This window comes from Asterias amurensis, chromosome 1 (genome assembly GCF_032118995.1).
Source record: "Asterias amurensis chromosome 1, ASM3211899v1".
Classification (NCBI taxonomy): domain Eukaryota; kingdom Metazoa; phylum Echinodermata; class Asteroidea; order Forcipulatida; family Asteriidae; genus Asterias; species Asterias amurensis.
The window spans coordinates 36,305,699-36,320,664 of NC_092648.1; the positions used below are offsets into that span (position 1 = coordinate 36,305,699).

Genomic DNA, 14,966 nt, shown 5'->3' on the forward strand with positions numbered 1-14,966 from the left:
GATATTTTAAAAGTGGAATATAATGTTCCACACAAACATGTCTCGAAATTGCACGGTTTTCCTTAAACGTCTCAGAAACACGGTCGGCCATTTTGTGGAGTCGAAATTTTGACTCCATAAAATGGCTGACCATGTTAGTTCGCAACGTAAAAGAAAAACCGTGCAAGTTCGAATGATACTCGTGTGCATCATTATATTCTACTTTTAAAATATCTTTCTTACCATGCATTTAATAAAAAACGGTTTCAAAGACCAACCCACCTGATCCAAGGCAACGAGTACATTGTGGAATGGTCTTGAGATTCACAGAAACTCATTGTTTGTGAACCCCAAGGTCAAAAGTCATTATGGCAAATCAAGAAGAAAAGTTGCTCAGCGATAACTTGAAAAAGACTTGGCATACTTTACCAACTTGGTGTCTGAATTGTTCTAGCGACCCCCTAGAATTCTGTTCGTAAGAGGCTACATATTGTGTAGCCCAGTGGTCTGTACACACAGTATCATTCGAGAAAATTGTCAATGTACATGCATGTATGTAGCTTTGTGGCAAATTTAACATCTATTACATGTGTATGGTATCCTGCATTTTAAATTAAGAAGAGATGTGACTTATAAGCACTTATAATGTTGGAAGTGCATTGATTTGATGCAGTGTTTCTCACAGAAAAGTTACACATGAAGGAGTAACAACAGTGCACTGTGGATGCACCTTCCCAAAGCCTTTCAAGCATCTGTAGTCAATTGTATGTCAGCCCATATGATGACCTTGGAGTCAGGTGCCATTGCCTCTCTCACTCAAGGCTGGACAGCCTCATGCAGGATGCTAGACCTTGACTTAGTAAAAATAGCCACAATCAATAGAAAAATGATTGCCATTGTTATTTGCTCAGAACATTTTAACTACGTTTGTGTATAAAACAAGTAGGCCCTAGAGTTAAAGTTTTTTACCTGTTTTGTTTTGATGGGTCATACATTGAATGTGAATAAACACTAAGGTTTGTATGAATTACATCATTATTAAATCTATGAGGTCCTTGGTTCAAATCTCGCTCTGGTAAACTAAATTTAAATTAAATTGACATAAGTTACAGTACATGTTTGAACAAGTACAATTTCTATTCTGTACTGTTTTATTGTGGTAGGGCTTATAAGCCTACAGTGTTATTGTACGTATCTCATATCATTACTAAATAAGAATATAAAAAAAAAACGTTAATCCGGAGGTCCTTGGTTCAAATCCCACTCTAGTAAATTTTGTCCTTAATCAACCTCCAAAAGTTTAACATGTGTACATAATACTGTACTTTTGGTAATGTAAACGTTTATTGTTATTTTCTGAACACAGCATTCTGTACAAAGAAGACTTGACATATTGTTGTGTATTTGTAGGCTACATCATTCATTTACCAGGATTGAACTGAATTTACCTATAACAACATTTTTTCAAAGGTAGAGGTACATTGTTCTTCAATCCAGATGAAAATGAGCAAGTGTAAGAAAAAAAAATCAAAATCAAAAATCTCTCAACACTGGATACAAGCCAGAGAGTGTTTGCCACCTACACACTGTCGGGAAAAACCAGCACTAAACCTGTGTTATTCCCATCTCAATTTCCGAAAGAAGAAAAAAAAGACGCTAAAATCATCGGAAGAAATCTGAAGATTTCTGCCTCTGATAGCATCAACATACCGTTTCTTTTTACCTGAGACCACTTTACATCTACGGCTCTAAAAGCTGGTGCTGTTATGCTGTACACCTGATCTTGTTATAAGGACGTAAACACAATACAATACTGGCCGGCTGGAGCACTTTTTTGTCACATCGAGAAGGGCTGCAACCACACTAGGTAACTGACCTATCATAACACAGACCAAGCGTAATGCGTGTCGCCTATCACTTCATCACCAACATCTTAGAGGAACATGACAGGTTTTTGTATTGTTCTTTTAAAATAACAGAAATCCTGTAACGTTCATCACGAAATGCTCAACATGTACACAAAGGATTGAAGTAGTTTCTAGTATCAGTTAGGGACTCTTGATGTAAACGTTTGGTATTCTGAACCCACTGTTTGTTTTTGAAATCTTTTTTGTATTATAAAAATGTACATACCATAAAACCCACCTGTGAAAGTTTAATTTCAAAAAGTGGTAGCGTTTTTGATATATTGCAGAAGATCTGGAGCGGTTATGTCCATGCAGGAAGGATAATCTGCAATTGGAATACACAATCTGAGAAGCGTTACTGTCATTAGTTCTTCTCAGATTCAAACAGTCGGGGATAACTGTCTCTAAAACTGTCTCTAAATGTATTAAATACTATCCACAGCTGCTGTGTTTTCTACCAAGCAGGTTTTAATAAGGGAATAATAGGGTAACTACTAGTTCTTTCACGGTCGTTTAAAACAGGCATGGTCGAATTGCCGTGTGATAAGGCGAGGGCCTTTATCACACGTCAATTCGACCATGCAAGGTTTAAACGACCGTGAAAGAACTAGTAGTACCCTATTATTCCCATTCATATAATACCTTTTTGGGTAAAAGGCGTAATAAAGTTAAACTTATTCGTTTCCAAGTGCTTGAGCTCTGTATGTTTCCACCTCCATGGTATAGTCAGTATACATGTTACATGTACATGTGTGCAATGTCCGTACGCGTGTGTTTTCCGGTTCCGTTAATGCGCATGCGCGTATAGTCTTGGTGCATATTCGCTGGTTTTCCTTTCACACACAGCGCGGCCAACTCACCGACACCGCCTGCATGGCCTGTAACAAGAAACGTCTTGCATCTAGCGCGTAGTCTCCGCTAACAACCGGTTATAAACAAAGGTTTAAACACCCCCACATGACGCGCTCTCCACCAATAGGAATAGCGAAACTGTCTGAGGTATTTATGAATGGCCATTACTTTTCAGAGTCGATAACAAACATAATAAAAGCCTTTTTAAACAAGCATTTATATGTTTATCTTGTGTTTGGTTCAAAATATGACTGTGTGCTTGTAATGCACTGTAAATTATGCTGTTTTATAAAGGGGTAGGCGGAGTCACCCCCACACAACTTTATTTATTTTTTTAAGCATATAAATCGTTGAAAACAATAACTAAAAAAAATTACTCTATTGCTCTGAAACATATACACTACTGTTGGAAGAAAACAAAATTGTGTGTACAAAAGGGTCTTGTATTGATCCATTTTACAAATTCTGACTCTCCCCTTTCCTCTTGACATTTTAATTTTTTGTTTTTTCTAGTCCAAATGTATGCAAAGGATTTGACTTCCAAAATGGCGCACTCTGCAGCTCGTGTTTTCCACGCTATGCAACATGTCTTCACTTGCGCTACATTGTTTCATTTCATCTTACGAGTACAAGTCACAAATAAATGTCATGCACCCATACATCCTAATGCCTTTAATCCATAGTGAAACAGTTGAGTAAGACATGTACACGTACTTAGTCAGTTTCTATTATTTGAACCCATACTCTTTGTCTCTGTATTTTCTATATAATGCTTAACATGCTTACTGGGTTTTATGTAGATTTCTAATGATTTTTAGAGTAAGCTGCTGTATGGAGTCTACAAATGTACCTCAATGGCTGCTGTCAGCAAAGAGAATATCTTTCAATTCAGAGAAGTGCTTTTGGTTTCCCCTCGAAGCTTAGCACAGATCTCTGGGTTTCAGAAGTACATGGTTCAGAAAATAGTACCAATGTATGAATGGGCTGAGGTGATGATTATGTATACATAACTATAATATCATTTCCTCCTTCATTTTCTGAAAATCATACATTGTAGTATTGACAATTTTGTGAATGTGTCGTCATAATGGGCAAAATTAGGTTTTTTATAACAAAGTGCAATATGAAAATGGGTGAATTGACAGGTAACCTGGAGGCCCACCGGCCAGGGTAACAATATGTGTGTAATGTTTGACTTGATTGAATATGATTAAGGTGTTATGTGTGGTTATGTCTGATCCCCAGCTGTTGGGTTACTCATCTTAGACAGATAACAAGGTTGCATCCTGCTCTGTGAAAACATTCCTATCACACTAAACACTCGCTCACCACTAGGGGGGGGGGGGGAACACCCCCAAACCATCTCCAAGGAGTCAGTGGGTTGAGTCACCTTTTCACATGTGAAAGTCACCCTCGTCACAAGATCAAACTTTCTTTCTTAGTCAGTTTTTGTTTTGCTACTCTTTGGGAAATAAAGAGGAAGTCTTGAGAACTGCTTCAGGAACGGAAATTGCCAAGGCATTGTTGGGTTGCGGGTATCACTGCTCTCTAACTGGCTTGTGACTGAACAGTGCATCGTGCCAAACGGCCCCCTGACATTTTTTATCTTTTATCATCGAGGCATTTGATACTTTGCTCTATGAAACGAGAAAAAGAGGAAGGAGGTTATCTATAAAAGTATACACGAAAACAAAACAAAAGGTGGTAGCCAGCTTCCATTTTGGTGGACTTAATGCAAAGTATATAGTATGGCAGAGGATCTATGTGTATTGTGTGCAGTGGTTGCTTTGCCTGAGATTTGTTTACGTGCTTCTGGCATTTTTATTAGGAGATGTTAAAACAAATGTTTGGATTCCATGGTGTAGGGCCATCTGACTTGAATGGATTGGAAAGGTGTTGGAAATGAACACATTAAGACTTTTTTATAGTATTAGTGTGATAGGCACCCTAGTCACAAGCCGCCATCCCATCCACACAATGCGCAAAGCTGGTGTGATGTGTCTAAGACATTTTTTTGGCCGGCTCAACAATACAGATACAGATTATATATTTTTTAATATAAGTTTTCAGCAAATTTGGACAACATGTATTTTTAGATCCAGATACAGCGTTTTGCTTGGTTACATGTCTTTCATGTCAAACTCTCCATAGCTCCTACAGCATCGTAAAAAAAATCTAATCTTTAAATACAGAATGTACACATCTTGTATGCATTATACAGTGTACCATAGCGACAGAACCCATGGATGTCATACTACGTACATGTACCCCATGTACATGTACATGCACGGAGCCTCCATATCAGAAGCTAATTAGCTGAATACCATGTGTAGGGTACGTACGCATTCCATGGTGTTATTGTGCCTTTTGACATCTTGTGCTATAATACGGCAGGGTTAAAGTTGGCGTGGTAGAATACATTGTACATTTGTGTAGTGTTGTAGTAGAAAGTAGTGCATTTAGCCTGCATTTGTTTCAGTTGCCATGGCATTGACCTTGGTGAAAGAAAATTTAAAACGTAATAACTTGGGAGGAACGTGTTCTACAGAATGCAATCTGAGGTGAAAAGGATCTGCTCGTTGGTTTCTCTTGCATCTTCTGAAAGACCACATCACAATGACATTGGTTTTAGAGAGACTTTGTTCTTGCAGGGAGAATAATATAAGTTCAGGAGAATGGACGAGAAAGTGTAGATTCGTGAATAGAATGTACGAGCCGAAGGTTCGTAACGGAAGTGTACATTCATAAAAAATAATCTATACTTTCAACAATAGATTGACGTCACATAAATAGTTTAACAATAGATAATATGGTTTTGCCCTTTACAGGACGTAGAATTAAGGCATTGTTTATCCAGCAAGATATGGGGAGAGAGGGGAAACCTCTAAAAATCTTAATAAGTTTAGATCAAGTTTCTTCGAGGCAAACATCGATAACTTCACAGTCACACGGTTGCAGACATGTACAACGTAATGGAATGTCACTCGGTGTACATGTTGTAAATAGTTGAAATCATTCTGAGGAATGGTCTTTTACATGCATGATTTTCCAGTAAGTAAGGAGTTGTTACTCAAAAGTATCCAAATGCATCCAAAAGTTTTGAAAATATTGTTTATGTTTGCAATTGTCAGTGTTTTTCTGAAACTTCTTTAATTCGGGCCTGTGATTCATCTTTTGTTTGTGATTTTTATTGATTTTCTTTTTTATTAGGGGGGGGGGGGGGCTAATATCTCTCTAGACAAAAATACAGACGTCATCTCCCCTGGAATGCACCTGGGGGTGGGAGGAGGGGAGGAGTCGGCACGTGGACAAAATATTTAAGTTTTTCCAAAGTTTAGAAGGACCCCATCTTTCTGGTTTACACATGTACATGGTTTCACTCATGGTTTCTCAAAGTAGGGTGCATTCTTAACCCTAATCTTTGGATTTTTAGCGGAAGCATGCTGAGTTGAAACAAGGTCTTTGGTTGTTTCTACTTGGTGTTTATCTGGGGGTTCTAAAAGCCTTACTTGAAGAGCGTTGGTTTTCTCTTGATGTTTTTTGTGAAATTATTGCTAAAAAATTTGTAATTTTATTTATTTGTTTCTGAAATTTGCATGTATCAACATGCGTTGGGGGAGAATCCTGCTTTGAACCATGTATTGAAATAATAAAAATCGGCAGAAATAATAAATGATTACAGTTCCACATCAATAATAAATTATGCAAACATTTCTTTTGATTTGATCATAAATTATATATTTCCAAGGATCTTCAGCAGCAATTAGCACCGAGAACCCTTTTATAATTACAGTAGAGACTCTTTCATTTCTTAATCCATGGTGGCATCTCACTCGGCAAGACTATAGATTCTTTCTTGCTTTTGTTTTGTGTTCAGTAGTAGAATATAGAGCAAGACAGTTCTCTAAAGAACAAACTCTACCTGACAAGTAGATACACACATGGTTTTACCGCAAACCAAATAATATACATTCATACACAAATCGCACGAATCAAATTAGTGATAAAATAATCATGTTTTTTATCTTCTTTGAGAAACCAGTTGTGATGATAAAACCTTGACAGGAAGAGACTTTTTGTTTCACTTCACCTGCAGAATTCCAGCAAATCTATTAAATAATGGGAGGAAAAATGAGTAATTTGAAGGTTGCCGTGTGTAGTCCATTGTTTATGTACCAGGATTGTTGCTAATGGAGCCTGTGGTTGCTAAAATCGTTTAACAAACTGTCCCAGTTAAAAACTGAAGCGTCTCTCGTGGTGATGGGTTTTGAATTGTGAATCTGAGTGCACCAACTTTAAATTAAGCTCCTCCTCAAAATTAATGTCAGCAATATTACCTTCTGAAGAAACCGGAGGTCGTTGGTTCAAAGCCCGCTCTTGTAAAACCCAAAATAGTTTTAAACAAAAAAAATACCAATTCAGTTTCCCTTTGTGGTTTATAACTTGACTTCTGAAGAGTGAAGGGGAAACTCTTAAAATACTGAGTGAAACATTGGCCTACTCCCTTTCATGAAAAATAAATGAATATTGTAGGAATGAAAAACTACATGTAAATGCAAATATTATTATTTGTTATCAATCACATATGAAACACAGAATTTAAAAATAGGCCCACCTGTTACATTATGAGGAATAACAAAAGTGAAGAAATAACTTGAAATACAAACAGCAGGTCTTATTGAAATGTACCTCACATAAATAATATTCATTATTATTTGTACAATAAAAGAAGATTGAACAAACAGTGGATTATGTTGAATGGTGAAAACAAGTACTGTGCTTACATTTATACAATCAGTAAAAAAAATCTTTAAAAAAGAAAGAAAAGACACAATAACACACACACAAAATCTGATCTAGGAGTAAGGCGACATAACACGCAGAACTCTATAATTGCAAATGAATGCCCTGCCCCAGAAGGTTTTGTAACTTTCCGTGGGTAGGGATACATATGTAAACAGTGGGTGTAAGATGCACAGACTTCCATGTAATTCATCAATTTGTCTTAACTGAAGTCAGACCGAATCATCCGTATGAAGTGTCTCTTGCCGTACACGGTATACTTTGGGAGTGGTTACCAGTGATCAAACTTCATGTACGTGTAGGTCACCTTGACACAAGAGATACCTTACACCAAGGGTACCTGGTATTCATCTGCCATGGATTGCACACGCCTGGTGTTAACATTACATATCGTAACTTTACACAAAATTTGCAAAGTGGGATTGGTTTAGTAATGTCACATAATCTGCCCCAAGTGTTTGGTTTCCCTGAAGCAGTCTAATGGTTCATACTCAACACTCGCAGGCCCTTGCGGGATTCACACAGTCTGCCCCCTCAGTCTGAAATCTCTGTTCGCTTTTTTAATTTTGAGGGGGGGGATGGATAGGGTAATATGATAATGATTAAATTGAAGTCAAATGCTGTGGTTTTCTTCATACTGGTACATGTTGTTGTTGAACTTGTTGAAGGGGAAGGGGGTTGAGTAACAATTATACGTTGAGTCAGTACAAGTTTTACCTGTCACATGTAACGTATTCCATACCCAAGCAATCTGCATCACACATGAAATTTCATGCCGTCAAAACTTTGGTCTCGCTTTTGATGTCAGCGTGGCTTCGTTAATTGCTGAAATGCATCTTTGGAATCCGGGAGAAAGCATTTAAGTGAGTGAAGCTAGAGGAGATTATGTATTTCTACCTCCATGGATGTAGATACTATCGTGAGAATGGGTGCAATGCCTTTGGCTGTTAGGGATTACACCTGTGTGTGTGTGTGTGGGGGAGGGGGGGGGGGGAGGGGCTGAGTAAGTTCAAACATGGGATCTACATAGAATACAATAGGCCCCTGGAGGTGTGAAGGTCCCCAGTTGGGAAGTGTGTACAAAACCAATGGGAGCTAAGTGCCAAAAAGTTATTGCCCCTGATCTTGGCCTTGGTGCTCCATCAAAAGAAATTCTCATAGACTTTAAGATTACCCAATAAAACTTGTCTTTGCAAAAGGAAACTAAGTTTGCCCTATCAAAGATGAAATTCCGTGCCTGGAACCCTGAAGATCAAATTCAGTTTTTGTAGGAACCTGATTAGGCCCTATCCATATGAAAGTTAAATGTGGTGAAAAAGTTTAAAGCCTCCAACCTTATTTTAAGATGATTTTATTCTGAAATTTGAAACAACAACAATGAGGATTTTGTGCGTCAGTGCTTTCTTTGATTGAATAACCTAACATATAGCAGGTATAGGATGCAAAAAATTAACATTTTAATTTTTAGTTCAAACAATTCAGGAATGAACTTAACTGAAAAATAAATGATTGTCAGGATGTCCACTAGTACCAAGCAAGCTTTTGGTCCCCCTTTTTCTAAACCCAGAACCTTCCAGATGTTCAAATTCAGAAAGAAAAGTTACATACATGTACCTGAACAAGCTCCGAGTTGAATTTAGACTCTTAATGAGCAGAGAACAGTTTTGGTTATTTAATGTTGTGATAGCTATCAAATGCAATCCTACAGTGTACAATAGGGTGTACATTGGCCAAAGGCTGGTTTTTTTGACTAAATATCCCCCTTGGTTACAAGTAGTTTTAATATAATACGGGCCAGTTTAACAGATGATGTGACAGCTGATGTCACATGGCCAATAGTCTTCCATCGTCAAGTCCATACCACTACGCCGCTTGCAATTTCTCACAATTTCTCGTTGACGGGAGTCGACAGTGTGTGAGACATGCGGGCCCAATTGCACAACAGCTGTGATTAAATGTATCTATTTATTTCCTAATTTTTCCCTTTCTGTTTCTCTCCATCTCTCTTTTGACCCCCTTTGGCAGTTCCCTGAACACGATTTCTACGGAGTGTCTGACAAGATTTTACTGTTCAAGCATACTCCGGGCGACACCTATGCGCTGCAGCCCATCACCTGCACCAGTGATATCCCAGATGGCTCACTCATCGAGGCCGTTCTATCAGGTACATGTATGACCAATATCGCCCTCATATTTTGAACCACAAATAAATAAAATGTGGTTTCATGGAAAGGGAGTGGGGGGGGGGGTGGTGGTGTAGTGGATACATGTACCTTATATACCTCATTTAGATGAATAGGGATCTTGGTATGGTGTATTAATGTTGACCTACTTTTCCCTATTGCTTCTCCTTTTGGAGTTGATTACGCAGGCATTTTCTGGAGAAAGCGTGGTGATGCTTGATGTAGGTCAGGTAGTTTTATTTCTTTAAATTTTGACTCTTTTAGGCAGTCTACAATTTCACGAGTGTGCTTTGAAGTGATTGGTACAAATAATGTGGAAGTATTTGCAGTCGACTTATTTCTTTGTTTTATTTAATGAACTGTACATGTAGGTGGAATTCATGAATACATACTGCAAACAGTTTCATTTCTAAAGTGCACAAACCTACAAAAACATCTTATCTTCTGTGGTTTACCTTCAAGTAAAATATTTATCCTTAGGATTTCAAGAAAATTTTGTATAAACTAATGTAAAGTAATGAATAGGGTAGATGGCCTTAGCTTTCGATCCAATCCGGAACTAATGTAAAGTAATTTATCTTTACATAAAGGACCTAACCTTAAAGGAATACGTTGCCTTGGATCGGTTGAGTTGGTCTTTGAAAAGCGTTTGTTATAAAATGTATACATGTATGGGTAGAAAGATGTTGTATAAGTGGAATATAATGATCCACAAACATGCCTCAAAAATACACGTTTTTCCTTTTACCTCATCGACTAACACGGTCATCCTTTTATGGGAATAAAAAAAAAAAATGGCCGACCGTCTCAGTTCGCAGAGCAAAAGGAAAACCGCGCAATTTCGAGGCAAATTTGTGTGGATCATTGTATTCTACTTTTAAAATATCTTTCTAACCATGTATTTTATAGCAAACGCTTTTTATAGACCAACTCGACCGATCCAAGGCAACCTGTTCCTTGAAGACTGCACACCCTTCTAATGTCTGGAAGAAAAAGTCTGGCGCATTGAAAACGAGAAACCATATTCTTAAAACGTTTTTTTTTAGATATCTGTGTTTCTCCCTCTCTCTCTCTCTCTTATTGGAAGATGAACATTTAGCATTTAGAAATATTTACAATGTTATATTCCCTGAGTTCTTGTTATTGACGTCTGACTTGAGATTCGTACCATGGGATGAATGGCTCAACTGCACTCGAGGCGAGCTGAAACATTGTCGGAGAAGTAGATCTTCTATTGGAAAAGGGTTTCTAAGGTGGCTGAAGTGGTGGAGGAAACGAAATGCTACTTCCACCGGGAGGAGACTCTGACATTTTAACCCGTTTGATCTGAGTGTAAATAGAGACCTTGCGGACGGCTAGTTAAATTGGGGACTATTTTGGAGTGATTCTTGTCTCTGTTTGTTAAATGCGCAGTCCGGAAATTTAATCGCCTGGTTTTTATAAAAAATGTCTTTAAACACTAACATGTGAAAGTTACATTGACATGGATGCTAACTTGTGGGTAAGCATACATGTTAGTGATTGTTTGTTTTTAACAATTATGGAAGGATACAAAAGTTTACCACTTCATATCTGTGTTCTTAAAATATGTTTATGAGTCGACCCATGGTACTATTTATCAGAGCTTTCTGGAGCTTAGACAACAAATGTTCTCATTATTAGCACCAAGATTTTATGTATCATCGATGAATGCCATTTGTTCACCTCAAACTACAAGTTGACAAATTCAATTTACAAGTTTGTGGGTGTAATATACACCCCCATTTCCAATCCATGGATTGCCGGGTTGCCCCCCAAAGTGGGCGTTCAGGTTAAGGATAGTGGGAGGTTTTAGGGTGGGGGTGAATTGTCAGTCTTTCGAAGCTTTTGAGTAAACAAACCTATACGATTGTTGTTAATCAAAGAATTAGCTTCAAACACTGGCACAGAGGAAGGGGCTTCATTATCGGGAGGCCAGGGGAAAGTTTATTTCTTCCCAGAAGTATTCACCCCTCTAAAGAAATTCACAGACTTAACTCTTGAGAACCACCCCAACTCATTTAGAGATAACCATTACACGGTGTTACTGCAAACCTTTACTACATGTATATACTGACTTAAAAGGATTTGGGTACTTTTTGTAAGACAAAACACAATGTACACAGATTTACATTAAACTTACACCGTTCGAAGATAATGATAATAGAAAGCGTACCTTAAAATATTAGATGCTGAGGTGCTGTAGTTTTTTTTAGAAATGAGTAAAACAATGTCATGAAAATTTGTTACATGATAAAATAATTTTCATCCCATGATCAGTGAGACAAACAAAAAATTCATGACTTTTTTTACTCAATTTTCAAAAACTACAGAACCTCAGCAAGTAATATTTTCATTGGAAGCTTTCTACTATCATTATCTTCAAACTGTGTTAATTTAATGTAAATCCGTGGACATTGTGTTTTTTTGTCCTAAAAAAGGGCATGTAGACAATTTAACTCTTGCAAAACTTTTTACTGCCCTGACGTTTTGACCTCAAGCAGAGTCCTCAAAGGCTCGTTGTCCTCTTTGGTGGAAACTTGGGCTTTATAACAGTTTGATGCTTTTATACCTCATGTCGTTATCAAACCTGATACTTCACGGAGGCATTGAAGGCGATTGCCTCCATGCACTCTGGTCATTGCCTTGGTGCCCTTAAATGCGCTTATAAAAGAGCTCTCCTCTCCCAGTATTTGACATAGTTTGCCTTCTCACTCTCATTTTACTTTTACTTAAGTCGTCGGCAAACGCTTTTTTGTTATTTCTCGATTTCTTATTCTTATTGTTATTATTGGTATTATTATCATTATTATTATTATTGTTATTATTGTTGTGCAATTAGTGTTCTCATCATTGTTGTCTTCATCATGTCTGTCTTTGTTCTATTTGTCAGTCCGTTCGTTCTTGTCCCTGTTTATTGTCTGTCCCCAGGCATCCCTACATAAGCCTCGGCTTCCAGATGATGCCTCCATACTCTATTTATTTATTTATTTTTTTCACCCTCATTAAATAGCTTTGTTTATTGGTTATTCCTTAAAAACATTGTTTTTACTCTGTTTTCATGCAGTATAGAAATAAATATCAGTTTGATTGAATGAATGAATGAATGAATGAATGAAAGTGCTACAGTAGAAATTACCAATTTGCTCATGCATGGGTGGTCTTTTCCAAGGAACGAATGCCTTCGTGCCTAGTGCCCTTTTAAAAAACGAAGCATACAGGCCTGCGTTTTGCTCAGTAAATGGTTCGCTGCTGGTAAACATTATTTTCAGACTTAAAATGCTCCTAATGTAGGTGTAGAAGGTAAAGCTAAATTATTCAACAGACTATGCTGAACTTAATATTAATACTACTTATCTCGGTCTGTACAGAGACAAGCATGCAATTGCTACAATGCCTCCCTGGTATTTTGCCTTGGTTGGTACCCTCATGTTCCAATGGAAACATACTTGTTTCTTATCGGAGTGTAGACTTGATGACAAGTCGTTATCGTTGCCCCTTACACACATTCTGTCGTTCATGCAACGATCACAGTGTGATTATCGTTCATGCAACTGTCGTAGGTAGCGCATGGCAAGATCCGTCAGCCACTGACTTACACACTTGTACTGGGATGGAGGATGTGTGTACCGTCCCCGTAACTACACCGTGCGTAACAATTACCAACTTCATTTTAAGACTAATCGGAGTGTTGTTCTTGGTATCTGACTGTTGCAAGCAAATAGTTATTTACTTGATGCTGATAATGAAATGTCTTGGTTTGGCAGCGTGTGTGCATGAAAAGTCACAGTTCATTACATATGTACAGGTGTACAGCACAACATAAAGCTAAGGGTGTTAACTGTTGTCATCACATGGCCCTGTCTCAAGGTGTCCAGCAATAGACCTTTATCTCGCTGTCACCATCTTGGTCATGTTGTCACCATCTTGGTTATGTTCCCCGTTTCTCATAAGAGTAATGAATGCTAACATTCATTGTGCATGGCACCAGACTGTTATTTCATCCACCCTCAGTTTTGAATGGAGTAATAAAGGTCTATATGATACAGTGTAGAGAACCTAGGACTTGACTTGATGGATCGGTCAGGCTAAGCACACAACCACCTGGGTTATTTCTGGGTGGGTGACTGCCTTAATAACTTGTGGGTGGATGTGATGCTATTTATGTTTATAAATGTCATCAACTGGGAGGATGTACTCATCTATAGCATCAGAGTTACTGTTACAAGGTGGATTGTGGTTGTTTTCTGTACCTTCTTATTAAGTCAAGCATGGTAATGATTCTGTGAATATTTCATACAAGGCATTTTTGAAGATGACGTCAACACCAAATACTGTGTGTCTCCTACAAGTTGTACAATACACCAACTACAATGTATATTAATAGTACATGTAGCAAGCACAAGTACATGTACATGTAGGGTTGATGTTTTGTTGCTCTCACACCGTTTATTGCCTCAGTGCCCTTTGGAAATGTTCCACTACAAAGAGCTAGCATTGGCAGCTCTAAAGTTCATACACTTCTTCACTCACATTTCAAATTGCAAAAACCTTTGTTCTAATCGCTTTAACCCCCCCCCCCCCCAAAAAAAAAAAGGAGGGACATTTTTTTGTAAACATGATCATCAGCAGTCCTTACAGTGGCATGTAAAACTTTCTAATTGTTGAAAACTAAACGTGCTGGTTGGCATGGACTGCCAAATGTTAGCAAAACATTCAATGGTGTTAATACACAATCTGATAACATTCCACATTTCTGCAAACTTTCATTTGAAAGCAAAATAACATCCTATGATTGTTTTTTTGTTTCCAACATATTCAACACTATTTTTGATTATTGGTGTAACGTTGACACAAACTTTGGCTCTCTGTTTTTGCTTTGCGTTTATGTGTATGGCTTCACATAATTTTGCCAACCTTGGTCAGCGAAAACTTGTCTGGTGATGTTGCCTGACGATCTCTAGATTCCATTCTTTCATTCATTCAACCCATGAATAGTCCTCTCTGGAAGAACTTTTAAAGTCAATCTGGTTACCAAAACTTTGCTCTGGAAAGCATTTATTGATAACAAAGGATTATGAAGCATAAAGAAAAAAAGGAAGAAAGAAAACAAAACACTAGGTGTTCTGACTGAACCGAGATCTCATCGCTCCTGGACCGATACACGCACATGTATCTTTCTGTACTGCTGCCCCTCGTCCTTGCGAACAGCCTTCCTCGCAAC

At 37.9% G+C, this 14,966-nt stretch overlaps 1 protein-coding gene across 2 annotated transcripts in view; it reads left to right on the forward strand.

Moving 5' to 3' along the window:
• LOC139938556 (serine/threonine-protein kinase D1-like) overlaps nt 1-14,966 on the forward strand; it is a 78,315-nt gene that overhangs the window by 25,037 nt on the left and 38,312 nt on the right. For both annotated transcript variants that reach the window (XM_071934131.1, XM_071934139.1), the window contains exon 2: nt 9,567-9,705. In XM_071934131.1, the coding sequence (XP_071790232.1) occupies nt 9,567-9,705 (139 nt within the window). The remainder of the gene's footprint in view (nt 1-9,566; nt 9,706-14,966) is intronic.